At 56.2% G+C, this 14,675-nt stretch overlaps 5 protein-coding genes across 5 annotated transcripts; 2 read left to right on the top strand and 3 right to left on the bottom strand.

Moving 5' to 3' along the window:
* Positions 1–1,109: 1,109 nt before the first annotated feature.
* Positions 1,110–2,257, bottom strand: P152DRAFT_446114 (uncharacterized protein; the record flags this gene model as incomplete). The annotated part of the gene is made up of 2 exons (XM_033677902.1): positions 1,110–2,087; positions 2,141–2,257. The coding sequence occupies 2 exons, from the start codon at positions 2,255–2,257 to the stop codon at positions 1,110–1,112; spliced, it is 1,095 nt and encodes a 364-aa protein (XP_033538093.1).
* Positions 2,258–5,125: 2,868 nt separating this feature from the next.
* P152DRAFT_389755 (ankyrin) lies at positions 5,126–5,542 on the top strand (the record flags this gene model as incomplete). Its single annotated transcript, XM_033676001.1, has 1 exon — positions 5,126–5,542. A coding segment is annotated over one exon (417 nt), but the record flags the coding sequence as incomplete, so codon positions are not given.
* Positions 5,543–8,511: 2,969 nt separating this feature from the next.
* On the bottom strand, positions 8,512–11,832 carry P152DRAFT_409367 (uncharacterized protein; the record flags this gene model as incomplete). The annotated part of the gene is made up of 3 exons (XM_033676941.1): positions 11,298–11,832; positions 10,681–11,244; positions 8,512–10,458 (listed from the first exon to the last, which is right to left on the bottom strand). Coding segments are annotated over exons 1-3 (2,820 nt in total), but the record flags the coding sequence as incomplete, so codon positions are not given.
* Positions 11,833–12,009: 177 nt separating this feature from the next.
* Positions 12,010–13,059, bottom strand: P152DRAFT_454724 (uncharacterized protein). Its single transcript, XM_033678643.1, has one exon. The coding sequence runs from the start codon at positions 12,832–12,834 to the stop codon at positions 12,238–12,240; it is 597 nt and encodes a 198-aa protein (XP_033538090.1). The 5' UTR covers positions 12,835–13,059; the 3' UTR covers positions 12,010–12,237.
* A 520-nt stretch (positions 13,060–13,579) lies between these two features.
* P152DRAFT_125074 (cysteine dioxygenase) lies at positions 13,580–14,582 on the top strand. Its single transcript, XM_033673727.1, has 3 exons — positions 13,580–13,879; positions 13,932–14,181; positions 14,290–14,582. Exons 1-3 carry the CDS (start codon positions 13,667–13,669, stop codon positions 14,427–14,429), a joined length of 603 nt encoding a protein of 200 aa, XP_033538089.1. The 5' UTR covers positions 13,580–13,666; the 3' UTR covers positions 14,430–14,582.
* Positions 14,583–14,675: the final 93 nt, after the last annotated feature.

The raw sequence follows: 14,675 nt of genomic DNA, 5'->3' as shown, positions 1-14,675 counted from the left end.
GAGATCAACACCATCCTAATCCAGATCCACCAGACGCTCGCGAATACGGCGCTGATACGGAAGGCGTGATACAGCGCGGTCTCTGACCTAGTAACAGGCGCGGGGCATAACTCGGGAAATCGTATGGTACGGTGAGCGATTGGGATTTTTGGTGGGAGAGGCTGTGAGGGTTGCACAGCAGCTTGGGGACCAGGCATCGCAACATGATAGAGCAGCGCCAGGCCTCCACGCCGGGCAATGGGGAATGAGCCTCCCGTCATACCTGGCCGAAAGAAAATAGAACGAGACCCTCGGTATTGAGGACTACTTGAGGCTGGTGGGCTACTTAGAAGGTATTCCAGGTTATGGGCAATGATAGCCCAGGAAGACGGAGGGGGATTCTCCAAGACCAAAAGGTAAAGGTAAGTATTGATGATCTCATGACCTCTTTTCTTAGCGATCCGCGGCAATCGACCGCATAGGGCCGGTCGTTATTTTATGCAATCAATTTTTTTCATCTTGAGACTCTTGACTTCATGGGATGCCTGTGATATGGAACGTCGTCGCCCGTGATAATAGTGATCGCCGTGGATAGAGGTAATTTAACCAAATGCCCCCCCTCGGTCGTGACTGGATTGTCTCTGTTCCGAACCCAAGAACTTCCTTCTCTTGCGAACATTCAGCTCCATCTATAGCCGTGATCTGGCCTGTTACCATCGTCCATGAAACAGTAAATATCGTGGACAAAGGGCACGGAAAAGACGTGATCCTCCTCTGTCCTCGTCATGCCTCACTATACAATCGGATCATCGTCGCTATGGCTCGCTTCCTTCGGTTCTCGTCCCAATCAAATTTTTCCATGTCTCTTGCGAGCTTTCTCCTTTATCTATATCCGTACAGTGATACTCTCTGGACGCTTCCCCGACGAATTCGAAAGATTATTTTCTCGTGCCAGTCTCCAAATTCATCGATTCCCATGACATGGAAGGAACATCATCCCACCAGAAGCAATCGATCACAACTGCCGAAAACGGGAGTCGCCAAACAACATGGCCATCATCGCTCATCACCTAACCCCCATCCAAATCCCTCGACTTCCTCCAAAGTTCCACAACATCACCAGCATCCCCTCACCAAACCCCCGGCACCATCCTCGCCCTCCCTTTCACCCTCTCCCCAAACCGCTCCCGATACCACCGCCCCGTCCGCCCCGCCGTCACCCCCAAATTGACCGCGACGAACCCTGCCCCGGCCATCACAACCGGATTGACAACCTCCCCGTCGCGCGCGGTGATGCGCGCCAGGCAGAGGTAGATCAGCACTTCGGACAGATAGTGCGGCGTGAGGGTGTGGGTGAAGAGGGGGTGGGTGGGGAGACGGTAGGTGGGACGGGGAGGGGAGGAGTGTGAGGCCGATTTGGGGACTGAGGCCGGTTCGGGGTACGACGACTCAGTGACCCCGACCGACAAGGACGAGCGCCGCAGCCCCGCAAGATGCCGATGTGCGAGATGTTGCGCGACGCTCGCTCCAAGAAACACGATGAGCGGGACGACGACGCGGGTCGGGTGCGCCACGGCGGTCGCTCGCAGTGCGCGGACGTCCAGCTCACCGCGTAGGAGGTTGTTGAGATATGTCTGCGGGAACCCCTGAGCGAGAGCGTCGAGCTCCCGCACCCACACGGCGACGCCCATGGTCGCGTAGAATAGCAGGCCGACCACCCAGTGGGCGAACCACATGCGCGAGGTGCGGGAGGCGGGCCAGGTGAGGCATTCTGCGAGGCGGCGGAGGCCTTGGAGGAGGAGGAGAAGGGAGCCGAGGAGCGGGACGGGGGGGAGAGGGTAGGAAAGGGAGGGGGAGGAGTGGGATTGGATGAAGAGGAGGGGAGCGGTGGGGTGGAGGAATTGGAAGAGCCAGAGGAGGGAGGAGAGGGTGGAGAGGAGATAGAAGTGGGTGAAATAGGCGTGAGGGACGGAGAAGGTGGCGAGGAGGTCGAGGAGGTGAGTTATGGGGTTTCGAGAAGCGTGGTGGGTGGGATTATGGGAGGAGGCGCGGGCGCCGTAGTCGAAGAAGCGGGTTTGTAGGGCGGGGATGTTGGCTGCGATGAGGATCTGGAGAGGAAACGGTTAGTGTTGGGTGGATTGAAGAAGTTGGTTGGGCTTACGGCGAGGGAGGTGTAGATGTAGTACGCCTGGATGGCGCTCGGAATGTCGATTGATTCGAGAGTCCTTTTGAGGATCCCAATGAACGGATCAATATATTGGTGAAGTTCTTCCATCATGTCGACACTTTGTATGTGGCTATGAACCTTTTCTGATTCTGGTTCTGCAACTCATTCGGGCGACATCCGTCGATGCTCGTTGTCCTGTGTTTCTGTTATGTCAATTCATTCGAGGGTGTCCTCTCGTCGTCCCTATGTCGCATATTGGACAGGATTCTCTGTTCTGAAAGCGAGTGATATGGCAGCTGCGTTGGGCGTCAGTTCGGAAGCCAGCAGCTTGAAGGTTCAGAAGTCACTCATGAAGTCTGGACATAGACGCACTTCACAAGATGCATGGATGTCTACTGTCGATCGCGTCGGTCCTAACGCAGCCGGTGAGCTACCGGTGAGCGGGATGTAAACAAGCCGTTCACCAATGTCCAGTACTCCGTCCTAAGGTCTAAGTACCAACCAGTTCCCTGTTGGCTGCTGTTGCGGTCCAGGGGACTAAAGAGTAAAGTACGAAACCAAGAAATCCACGATCGATAATTCAATGGTCGACGTCTCGACGGTGGCGTTTCTACAGTTCTGTCCGTCTGCCATGCTGGAACCCTAAACGTCGATCACCCACGATTCGGGCGATCTTCGTCAGGATGAATGATGGAATCCGGTCACATGCCACGCAACTCGGGCCCTCAACTCAGTTGGTGGGACGGATTTGGCTCTCCCATCCGAGGAAGCTCTGGCGTTGAATGGGCGGCTGAAGGGGATGACTGTTCAGAGTCGAGGGAGCTGTGTGGCTGGGGATGTCATTATTGCAAGTACTGTGGGTAGTCGCAACAAATATATGGTACTGGACTCATGTGGGATTACAAAATCATGTTTAGGGTTCCTTCACGACGGAAATTCTTTAGGCAAATGAGGAAATGACAGGAATTCCGGTCTTATCTGCAATTCTGCATCGCCTTTTCACTTTCCGGTTGGCCGCCGTTGAGACGTTGAGACAATGTTGAAATTAAAGGTCACGTGGGAGGTGTCAATATGCACTGCATACCAGGATTCAAGACTAATTTAATCCCGCCTTAGCTAACTAGTTCGTGTCTTACTGCAGTACTGAATACTGAATCGCGGAAAGATCTACCAAGTCGGGTTCCATGCATCTGATTGGATGTTTCATACAGTCAACGATTCCACGGTCGCAAATCTCCGCCGTCGCCATGACCCGCTAACTTCGCCGCCATCTGCCCCCTCCCGGCCTCCCCCTCCCCCTTCCCCCCTCCCCCCCCGTCCGCCCCCTAACTTGTTCTTGGTTAACGCCTTAGCCTGCCCCTGTGGCTAATTCGGTGACTAACCTCCCAGGACTAAACTCTAAAGGTCCCAATTCCCACTCCGACCCAAGCATTGTCAGCCTCCAAAGAGTCCAAATCACCTGCTCGTTGTGGGCTGGCGCTATTCTATTCAACCTTCCCTTCAATCCTTCTCCCATCGTCAACTTTTCTTGCGCTCCTCCAATTCGGTTGGCCGTACCATCCAATTCTCCCTTTTCTATCCTCCGTACCGTTCCATCCTCACAGCTGCCAACTCGGAAAAAGTCTTCCCGATATTGCATCCTCCCCTTCGATTTTCCGTCCCCTCCTGCACCGACTGCATCCTGTCGTGTCGTGTGCTGTCCACTCTTGTCGGTGCCTAGTCATCCCACCTCGAAACACCAGCAATGAGGCACCGTCCATTCTCTCTCCCACTCGCGACCTCGTAATGAGCCGTGTCGCAAACCCCGACTCGGACCTTCATCCTCGAAAGGATACCACCGCCACCCGTCCGGACGACCCTGTGTCGGAACAGCACTCCACCCCTCGTTCGCCCAGCCCATCGCGACCAACCCCCAATCCCGTCGCCAACGGTCGCTCGTCTCGAACCCCCTCGCCAGCCGTGCCATCGCCACCGCAGCCCTCCAGCGCGAAGAAGCAGTCGAACGGCGTTGACGCTCGCAATGCCGAGAATGACTCGGAGAGCGAGACCGTCATCCTATCAGACGCTGGCGTCGCTTCCGATGAGTCAACGCCCATCCACCGTCGTTCTCGATCCAAGGACGCGCCGGTAAAGAAGGAAAAGAGGATGGCGGGACCGAACGTGGATCGGACGACGGATCCCGTCTCACCGCGCTCGAAATCACACCAGCGTCATGGCGACGTGGACAAGGAGAAGGGACGACCCGACAAAGAACGCGCCAAATCAGAAGCACCCAAAGCGAATGGATCGCGATCCGTTCACCGGGAAAATGGTCCGAACGGACCGAATGGCACATCGAAGCGTGCCGGGAGCCCTTCTGCACGCAGCATGAGCGATGAATTGGAATCGGATCGAAATACCTGGTCGCGACGAGCGTCCATGACATCGGTTGCGGGGAGCGACGTCGCCGCCACGACCAATGTACGCAGGTCGGTATCAGGCCAGTCGGAGTCGAAGAAGCGGAAGATTCGAGACGAGCACCATCTGAAAGGACTGGAACCGCCGTCGCGAAAGGTGAAATCCGACCGTGAAAAGCACCATGAGGACAGGAAATCGTCATCGCCGCGGGCTAGCAGCCATTCTCGCACAGATGTGCATGCATCATCACCTGGCACCAGCTCGGCAACAGCAACAGCAACAAATGCAACGACAAATGCGACAACGTCCACAACTGCCATATCTTCAACACCAACATCGACTCCCACGACGACAACAACCGCAGCAACAACACAACCGAATCCACGACCTCATCGTCGTTCTACTTCTACTCATTCAACTGTGCAGTCCGCAACTCTCCCCAAAAAACGACATTCGGACGCCATTTCTACCGCAGGAACATATTCTAGCGATAGAAATCACAAGCATTCTAGTCCCGATTCTCGTTCCGAACGATCCGAGACATCTCCACGACCCGTTCCAGTCCTGCAGGATGTTCCGAAGATGCGTTACAAGCGATCCACCCAAGAGCGCTCGCTCACTTCGCCAGCGCGCACCACCGCCCCACACGTCAAGAAGAACGTCGATCGATACGGCACCACAAAGCTAGGGAAGGCCGCTGAAAAGGGCGATCTCGAGGCGGTCAAGCAGGCCTATGAACAATCGCCGGACGAGTTGAACCAACCTGATTACGCGGGCATCGCACCGCTGCAAAAGGCGTCATTGAAAGGTCACGCTGGCGTTGTCGCATATCTCATCAAGCAGGGCTGTCGTCCCGACGTCCAGGACGACCAAGGCGACACCCCACTCATCGATGCCGTAACGAACGGTGAACTGGATGTGGTGCGCATCCTCCTCAAACACGGAGTGAATCCGCATCATTCCAACTCCAATGGCCAGCGCGCGATGGATTTCCTCGAAGACAACAAAGACGACATCGAAGACTACGATGCGATCAAGGCCATCCTCGATAAAGCGTTACGAGACCACGCCGTTGACGAAGACACCGACAGTTCGACTCGTGCGCCGTTACCCGTGTCACTCGAGGATCCCACGAAACGACATGACCTCCTATACATTCAATCCAACCCCGAGAACCTGAAAAAATATGCCGGTCGCGGAGACGCCGTCGCCGTGAACCAGATTATGAACTCCGTCAACCCGGACACATCGTGTGCAGTCGCTGCGGCGCGAGGCGGACATGAAACTGTGCTGAACCTCATCCTGGCCGTGTTGTCCCTCAAACAGAAGGACCCGGACCCCGCCACGCATTCGGACACCCCCATGTTGACCGCCATCGGCCGAGGAAACGTCGACATCTTGCGCTTGCTGTTGGATCAGGACGGATTCGACCCGACGCGTCGCACCAAGGCCGGGAAGACATACTGGGAGGTGGCCGAGGAACGGCGCGGACCGAAATGGGCGCTGGAGGTGGAATTGTTGAAGGAGAGGTACGAACAATACAAAGGCTCTCGTTCCGCACGGGACGACGCGGCGCCATCCAAGGGCAAGAAACGTGTGCAGCAGTCATCCTCCCCTGAGAGTCCGAGGAGAACCAAGATTGCGCGAACCACTCACGAGCAGTCGTCTCCGCTTCTCATCACCAGGCAACGAAAACCGGAGAAGCATCCGTCTTCGTCCTTGTCGGGCGAGAAGTCGGAGAAGCACCGGATCCGTTCCACCGACGAACCGCATCGCAACATCGTCAAACTCAAAACCGGCCCCTCGACGCTCGGAAGGGACCTCCCATCACCTCGCGACAGCTTACCGGGACGTCGTCGACGCGTCGTGGAAGATGATGACGACGACGAGAGCGGGGATTCGAAAGCGCACATGAAACTCAAACAGCGATCAGCGAGCGGGGCGAAGACGGAGAAGTCCGACCGGGAAAGGTTGAAGGAAGCCAAGGAACGACGTCGCGAGCGGGGAGGATCCCTCAAAGTAACGGTGAAGAAGGAACGAGCGCTGTCGCACGGCGACGACAGCGTGCGCACCTCCTCGCCCGCGTCGACCCGGAGACGATCGGCATCGCCCGCACGAGACAGAAAAGATGAGAAGAAGAAGCACCGCGAGCGGGATCGCGAGCTGTCATCAAAATCCGCTGAGCAGAGAGAAAAGGACGAGAGAGCCAAGGGCAAACACACAGACAAACCCCGCTCGCCGAAAGACCCGAAACCCGACGACGACAGCGACGACGCCGCCGCGAAAGCAGAGAAGGAGAGGGAGAAGCAGGCCGAAAAGGAGAAAGAACGCAAAGCGCAGGAAGAGCACGATCGTCTCGTCCGCGAAGCCCAGGAGAAAGAGAAAGAAGCCCGCCGCGTCGAGCAGGAGCGTCTCGATCGCCAGCGCAAGGAAGCCGAAGCCGCCGAAGCGGAACGCCAGCGCCAAGAAGCCGAATACCTCGCCGAGCAGGAGCGCCAGCGCCAGGAGGCCGAGGCGGCTGCCGAGCGCGAACGCCGCCGCCAAGCCGAGGAAGCCGCCGCCGCCGCCGCCGCATTGGCCGCCCAGCGCGCTGCCGAAGCCGAAGAAGCGGCGCGCCGCGTCGCGGAGCGGGCGGCGCTCCTCGCGTCCCTCCCGACGTCGATCGCGCACGCGATGCGGCACGGGCGGCAGCGGCCAGTGCGCAGCACGATGGCGGAGCTGGGGGTGGCAGATCAGTTCCTGCCGATCTACACAGTGCCGTTGCGGGAGATCGACGCGGGGGTGGCGACGGAGCGGCGGGAGGAGCGGTGGGTGATGAATTGGCAGGTAGTAGGGTTGTTGGGGCTGCCGGAGTTGGATGTGGGGGCGGTGGAGAATTGGGCGGAGGAGGAGCCGGTGCAGGTCAATGGGACGAGGACGGGCGCTGCGGCGGTTCGGACGTCTACGACTACCAAAGGAGTCACCAACGGAGAAACCAACGGAGACACCAAGGGAGACACCAACGGGGACACCAACGGGGACACCAACGACGACACCAAACCCGCGCTCCGCGATCTCCGCTGGGAAACCCGGCCCGTCACTCCCGCCCACATCGACACCTGGCTCCTCGGCTACCCGATCCACACCCTCTCCACCACCACGCACACCGACGCCTCCTCCCCGACCTCGACCCTCTCCGCCGAACGCGCCCGCATCGCCGCCACCACACACGCTTTCCGTGCCATGGGCTCACGCGACCTCCTTTCCTGGGTGCCGCTCGCGCCGCTCCTCGCAGAGCTGGATCGGCGGCCGGAGTGGCGGGATCTGCGGGTGGGGAAGCGGGAGAAAAGGATGTTGCTGGGCGATGGGGCGGAGGGTATTGGGGGGCGGTTCGTGCAGGGACATTCGCGGTTTAAGGGGGGCGGGAGGGGGTTGAGTTTGGTGGAGCGGATTCGGAGGGATGGGGTGGGGGTGGGGGTGAAGGCGGTGAGGGGTGGTACGCCGGGGGGATGAGAGTGGAGGGATGTTTGACGTTGTGTATAAATCCATCTTGTTTGAGCGTGAAGGTCAAGGGGGGCGGTTGATCGCCTGATGAATGACGGGAGGGAGAAGTGCGGTTGTACACGCACGCGCGCCCCTTGGGGAGAATTATGAACGAACTGGACGCACTCTTCTATGTTCTGGGACCGGACACCGATACGAGATTCAATCGTCGGGTTTGTTTGATGTTGATAGCGCACGCATGGCAGTGGAGGCGCATTGGTCGCTCACTGTCTGTCGGTCACGATAAAGTAAATTATGTATCACTCACGTGAACGAATTTTGGTCTTCATATTGCTTTTGCTTTTGACTCATGAAAAGTGCTATCGGCAGTGTTCTGTGTTGGTGTTAATATACAAGCTGCGGTCAACCCAAGCATGACCGCGCCGATTCATCAATACCTTCTCTAAGGCAATCCCAACCCCAACGCCAATACCCGTCTACAAACTAAACCCAATCCTCCCCCGCTCCTCATCCACCAACCGCCCATACTCCAACAACAATCTCAACAACCACGCCTCCATATCCCTCCTCCTAAGCGCCTTCCCCGCCCACTCCCGCCCTTCCTCCGCCATCTCTCTCATTTTCCCATCCTCCCCCCTCATCCACCGCACCACCTCCATCACCTCTCCCCCCCGCAAACTCACCGGCACGAAATGCACCCACGGCCGCACCCACACGTCGTGCCACTCCCGAAACACCGCCATCTTCAGCACCGCGCTGTGCGAGCGCAGGAACGCGTAGAACCGCCCGCTGAACGCGTTGCCGTCCATGTCGAGCAGGTGGCGCGCGTGGTATGCCTCCTCGAACCGCGCGGGCGGGTCGATGTGGAAGAACTCGCGCTGTGCCGCGCAGTCGCCCGCGTCGCATTGGCCGAGGCCGGTGAAGTGGACGTTGATGTGGGGGGCGATGTCGGTGGGGGGGAGGTTAGTGGGACGGAAGATGTCGGGGTGGCTGGTGTAAGGAGGTGGTTGAGGTTGGGAAAGGAGGACGGTGGCGTTGGAGGGGGCGTTGAGGATGCGGACGAGACGTTGGCGGTGTTGGCGGCGCCAGCCGCCGTCGCGGGAGAAGCCGCCGGTGGAGGAGCCGCGCCAGTAGAGGGTGTGGTTTTTCTGGGCCCAGGGGATGTCGGCGGCGGGGTTGTAGGGGGTGTGGTCGGCCCAGTACCAGGGGGAGGGGTAGACGATATCGCTGAAGGAGGAGACCTTGGACTGGGAGAAGATGGGGACGAGGTCCATGATGAGGTTGAAGGCGTTGGGGCGCTGGAAGAAGCCGTGCGTGGAGGCGAAAGAGGGGGAGTTACAGATGTCGCTGAATGCCGTGTGGTTATAGATTAAGCCGAGGGGGGTGACGGCCCAGGCGGTGAGGTTGTCGGTGGTCTCGTGGAAGGAGCGTGCGGGGCTGTCGGGCGGACAGGAGAGTCGGCTGTGCGTCCAGGTGTCTTGGTGCGCGAAGTGGTTGAAGCGGCTGGTCGTGACGGGCTTGATCCGTCGACCGTCGCCCAGGTTGGCGGGACGCGGAGAAAACCTCTTGACCGGTTCTTTGGTCTGGAAGGCTTGCGGGATAGCTTTCGACTTCGCGAACTCGACCATCTGGCTGAGTTCGTCGTGCGCGATGATCACGCGTGGTTCGTCGTGGATGTTCAACGCCAAGTCCATGTCGGGAACGAACTCGACGATATCCTTTAACATGCCCAACAGTGCCCCTCGAAACCAAGCTTCACCGCCTGTGATCTTCACTACGTATCCCTTACGGATCGCCACGTGGATTAGAGCGTTCCCCTCGTAGCCAAGGGCCTCGGCCGTTCGGTTCCGGATAACGGACGGTGGAAGGGCCCAGAACGGAAGGAGTGCGTCGTATATGTTGTCGAACTCGTCCACCAATTGAACATCGTGTCGCTTCGCAAATTCATACCAACGGTCGAAATTAGGAGGGGGGTGCATTTTGTATCTTCTCCGGTACTCTGCGACTACTTGTTCAAGCGTTTCTGACTGTCCCACCAGAATTGCCTGGAACTGGTCCTGTGCATCGTCCATTAATTGCTCGATGGGATGTGTGGTCATTGATCCGAGCTCCCTGGGTGCCATTTCAGCGGGAGGGCCAAATAGGCCCAGGCCCGTGTAGGCCGGGTGAGGAGAGTCCGGCAAAAATCTTACTGTCCAGAACACGAATGAAATGATGGACACAAGGATCACCGCTCGTTTGATGCTCCGCATGTGTGGTGGCATGGCGACCGACGGCATCATCGGATGAGGCTCTTTGAAAAAGAGCATTGATGTGAATGAGAACAGGACTGCAAACCAACCGCTGGTGAGAGTAATTCCTGTGAGCAAGAATGCGACAACAATCGCAAACAAGACATAGAAGCTCAACGATAGGGGACCGCGTCTTTGGACCTGAGGGGGGATGTCAGTATGGGATTCCCAATCTAGGAGGATAACGGGTGACCCTCGATAGAGATGTGCCATGGTTGTAATAGTGCATATGTCCTACGTATGACTAAATGGATGGGGATCGGGTCGTAGAAAGAAATAGAAGAAAGAAGAAAGTCAAAGACAGAAAGAGACAAACCACGACACATGAATGTCGCGAACAGGACCAAAACGACATATACGTACCATATATAGAACCAGAAGATTCCGGACAACATCTGTCAACACGAGAAAGGGAACCGATCTCGTGTCCCAGTTCTCATGCGCTTCTGATAAACGCCAGCCGAACTTCCAATACCGCAACACGCTCACTCCGTTGTCCAGCCGAAAACTTTCAAACGATGCGGCCGCGAGCGCAGAAATGAATGCGATCGCCCCGGCAACATCGCGGCAGACTCCTTTGTATGAAATGCCTTCTTTGCCTGCATTCAGAGCTCGACGGGACCCATTCGCCATGACGAATCCACCCATGTCATAGAAATCGATATCCGCACTCTTGATCGCCATATCCAGCAAGACGAATGAACATCCTTGCAGCAACGCGCCGCACAAACCCAGTGCCGTGGACGAAGGGAGAGTATACCGACCGCTCAGTGCGATGAGAGCGGAAACCGTCGCGGTGATCAGCAGCGCTGGAGGGGTCCTCGAAATATTTCCATCTGGTTTGGATCCGGTATCGACATGGGCCAGGGAAGCGTCCAGTTTGATGTCCAGCGCGTAGGCCAAATATACAATCATGGGGAGGAGAGACTAACGGCCCGTCAGTATTGTATCGCTACCGGTAGAGCCGACGAGATACCGACCTTCGTCCACCACAAAGCCTCCGCATCCCTTGACGTCGCTTCACATACGCCCGACAACGCAAACAAACCCCCGGCCACTCCCGCGAACCTCCGGCTCTTTCCACCGCCATCCTGCGACCGCCACCCCAGTCCCGCCTGCGAGATGTATACTGCGCACACCAGGGCCCAGGAGAGGGCGGAGATGAAGAGCGAATGGCGAGTCGGCGTCGCGAGGGCAGAAAAGGCGGAGAGGACGATTAGGGTGGCGATGGCGAAGGGGGTTCGATGCGGTGAGACATGCTGCGAGAGACGGTGGAGCGTGGAGCGCATCGGGGTTTGCGACGGCGGGACGAGGATGGGGTGGAAGGATGATGACGTTTATATCGACGGTTGACGGGGGAAGCGCCGCATGTCTCGTTTGGAGGACAGGGTTTCTATCAACGTCGGGAGTTGAAGATTTGTACTGTATCCGAGAAGAGGAGAAAAGGTGCGTATGAAGTTTGTGGAAAGAAGCGAAAGAAACGACAAAGTTGCAGGCTGTTGACGTTGGCAGTTGAGAAGGTTGAAGTTTGGATATCAAGTCAATGGCAGTTAATGGCTCCACAAGTAGAATCTCATGCATCCTTGCGAAAGGGGCGTCACCGCGACAAGGGCCTTCGACCTTGCCATACAGATTAGGTATAATTAGATCGTGCTACATCGAAATTCTAACCCTATCTTTTCCAAGAAACATCCTCTCAAAAGTCAAAACATACGGGATACATCTTTCCCCTATCAAGCGGCGGCTGGTCCCATATCGAACTGCTGCTCAACTGCTCAAGACAGATCGCACACTATGACCGCAATCCACCAAATTTGGGATCTGAACCGAACAATGGAGCAAGGCAAGTTTATATTGGAAAACTAAGGCTCGCTAAGATGTCGTATTTTGTGAGATGTTGGTATAGAAAACCTCAGCATCTCACGCAGTCTCGATCGTGAAATTCTCAAACCGAACATCCAACTGTCCACCATTCTCCACCCCATCCTCTCCTTTTGGCATTGCCACCAACACTCCCACCGCAATGTTTGCGTCCTCGTTTTCAAACGCCCAAGTAGTCTCTCTCATCGGGATCTTCTCCCCCTCAGCTTTGCGCCCGTAAACCCACAGCGCCCCATGCACCTTCTCAAACTCAATCGTCACGCTCTTCTCCCCCCAAGGCAGCAAACTCCAGTCGGAGTACGGGTTCGCCGCGACCACCGACGCGAAGGTCGCGCCGTCCTTAAATTCGATCCCAGCTTTGATCCATGGACGGTGCGAAGACGGGTCGTAGAAGATCAGCCCGGCCTGCGCGTACTGCGACTTCCAGTCGGCGGACACGGTGACCTGGGCTCGTTGGAAGGATTTCAGGGGAAGTTCAGTGGCGAGGATCGTGCCGTCGAAGCTATCGCGACCACCGGCAGAGGCTGGTGTGCGCCAGACGTCGGTGTCTGGCAGCGCAGTCAGAGTGAAAGGCTCGGAGAGAGGCGATTTTGGGGCCGTGGCGTCTGGTGGTCCGTTGATGAGGTTGAACTGCATGGTGGCTTGCGTTGGTGATATCTGAGGTTTGAGGGGAAGGTCGCCAACGGTTTGATTCCAACGGCGAACGAAAGCTTGTGTGATGCGGGATGCTTGACAATCTCAATGATAACCTTAAGGAAAGTACAGCTGATGGTTCACGTGTAGGACGATTAAATACTTATTCGTTTTCTCTCCTCTCAATATTAAGTATCCTCCACGTGTCGTGATGATGCGTATGTAACCCGATCGACATATTTGTTTTTAATTCACCTTCCTAAAGCTTCATGTGACTCTTAAGAAGGCCTAAGAAAGCCCGTGTACATGCAACTAACATGAAAATATGACATCTTAAAAATGACACCTTTAGAAGGACACCTTTCGTTCGAGCATGGAGCAGACATGTGGACTTTGGAAAGATGTGGACTCTGGATTGTCGGAGACGTTGGTTGCATCGTCCATCGGATTGCGTTGGCCGATTTATGGCACCGGAACGTATGGTTGACCACCCAATCCGCGACGTATGCCTTGTTAGTACTACATTGGTTTGTTCTACTCATCCAAAGATCGTCAAAGGCTTTACAAACGGTAGCCCGACATGATCCAAATTCGTTGTCAGGCGCAGCGAACGACTTTTATCGAAAAAGGTTGGATACGTCACTTGACCGGTGTCCGTAGACAGAAGTGGCGGCCTTCTGTTGGGAATTGGGTATAAATATCCATCCGACTTTGGACGTATTGTATATCTTCTTTGCAGCCACGTATGATCATTTTGAGCTGGATTTCCTCACCCACAGGAACAATCTAGCCACGTCTGAAGACAGCCGTACAGCATCTGAACCGAATATTCAATATGGACCACTTCCATACCCTGGTTGCAGATCTCAATAGAGTCCTTGGGCCAGATGCTGGCATCAATTCCGAAGGGGTTGACCCGAAGGAACTAATTGGCGTAATGGAGAAATACATCTCAGATGAATCCGAATGGAAGCAGTACGCACTCGGCGACAAGAGTAGAGCCTACACTCGCAATCTCGTCGACAAAGGCAACGCGAACAGCAATCTCGTAAGCCGACCGACCCCTCGGATTTTATGACCAAAATATTGACCTCCCCTAGCTTCTCCTGGTCTGGAGCCCCGGCCAGCAAAGCCCTATCCACGACCACGCGAATGCCCATTGCATCATGAAAGTTCTACGTGGCTCTCTGAAGGAGACCCGATTTGCGTGGCCAGACCCGCGCCCACAGCCCTTGCAAGTCCTCCAGGAGACCGTGTATCACGAGAACGAGGTCACGTACATGTCCGATCAACTCGGGCTTCATTGCATCCAGAACATGGATCCGGAGGAATTCACCTGTTCACTGCATCGTGCGTCTCCCCCTCTCTCCTTCCCTAAAGTCTTGAACGGTCATGATGCCTCTTCGGGCCTCGTTGCGCGAAAAGGACATGAAGAATACGAGCTAATTCAAACGGCAGTGTACACGCCTCCGAATGCGCAGCGAGAGGGCTGTCACATCTTCAAGCGAGATACGGGGGAGTCAAGCCACGTTATGTTGTGTAACTGGTATTCCGAGCTTGGCCAGAAGCTGGATCCGGGGAGGGGAGGCGGTCGTTAAGTGATAGATCATAGTGAGAAGGGATATTGGTATCGTCGATGTCAATACAAAAGAGATCGATGACGGCAGATCAATGGCGATAGAACAAATTCGAGAGACCGGGCAACCGATACTATGTATACTAGATACAGACCTATTAGTGTAATACCATAGGAAAATGATCGGGACATATCCCAAGAAGTGCCAGGATAGACGAGACACACCCCACCAACGGGTAGGTGCATCTTATTTACGTCACATAGGAAT

This window comes from Eremomyces bilateralis, assembly GCF_010015585.1.
Source record: "Eremomyces bilateralis CBS 781.70 unplaced genomic scaffold P152scaffold_2, whole genome shotgun sequence".
NCBI classification, from domain to species: domain Eukaryota; kingdom Fungi; phylum Ascomycota; class Dothideomycetes; order Eremomycetales; family Eremomycetaceae; genus Eremomyces; species Eremomyces bilateralis.
This window is presented reverse-complemented; position numbering and strand designations above follow the sequence as displayed.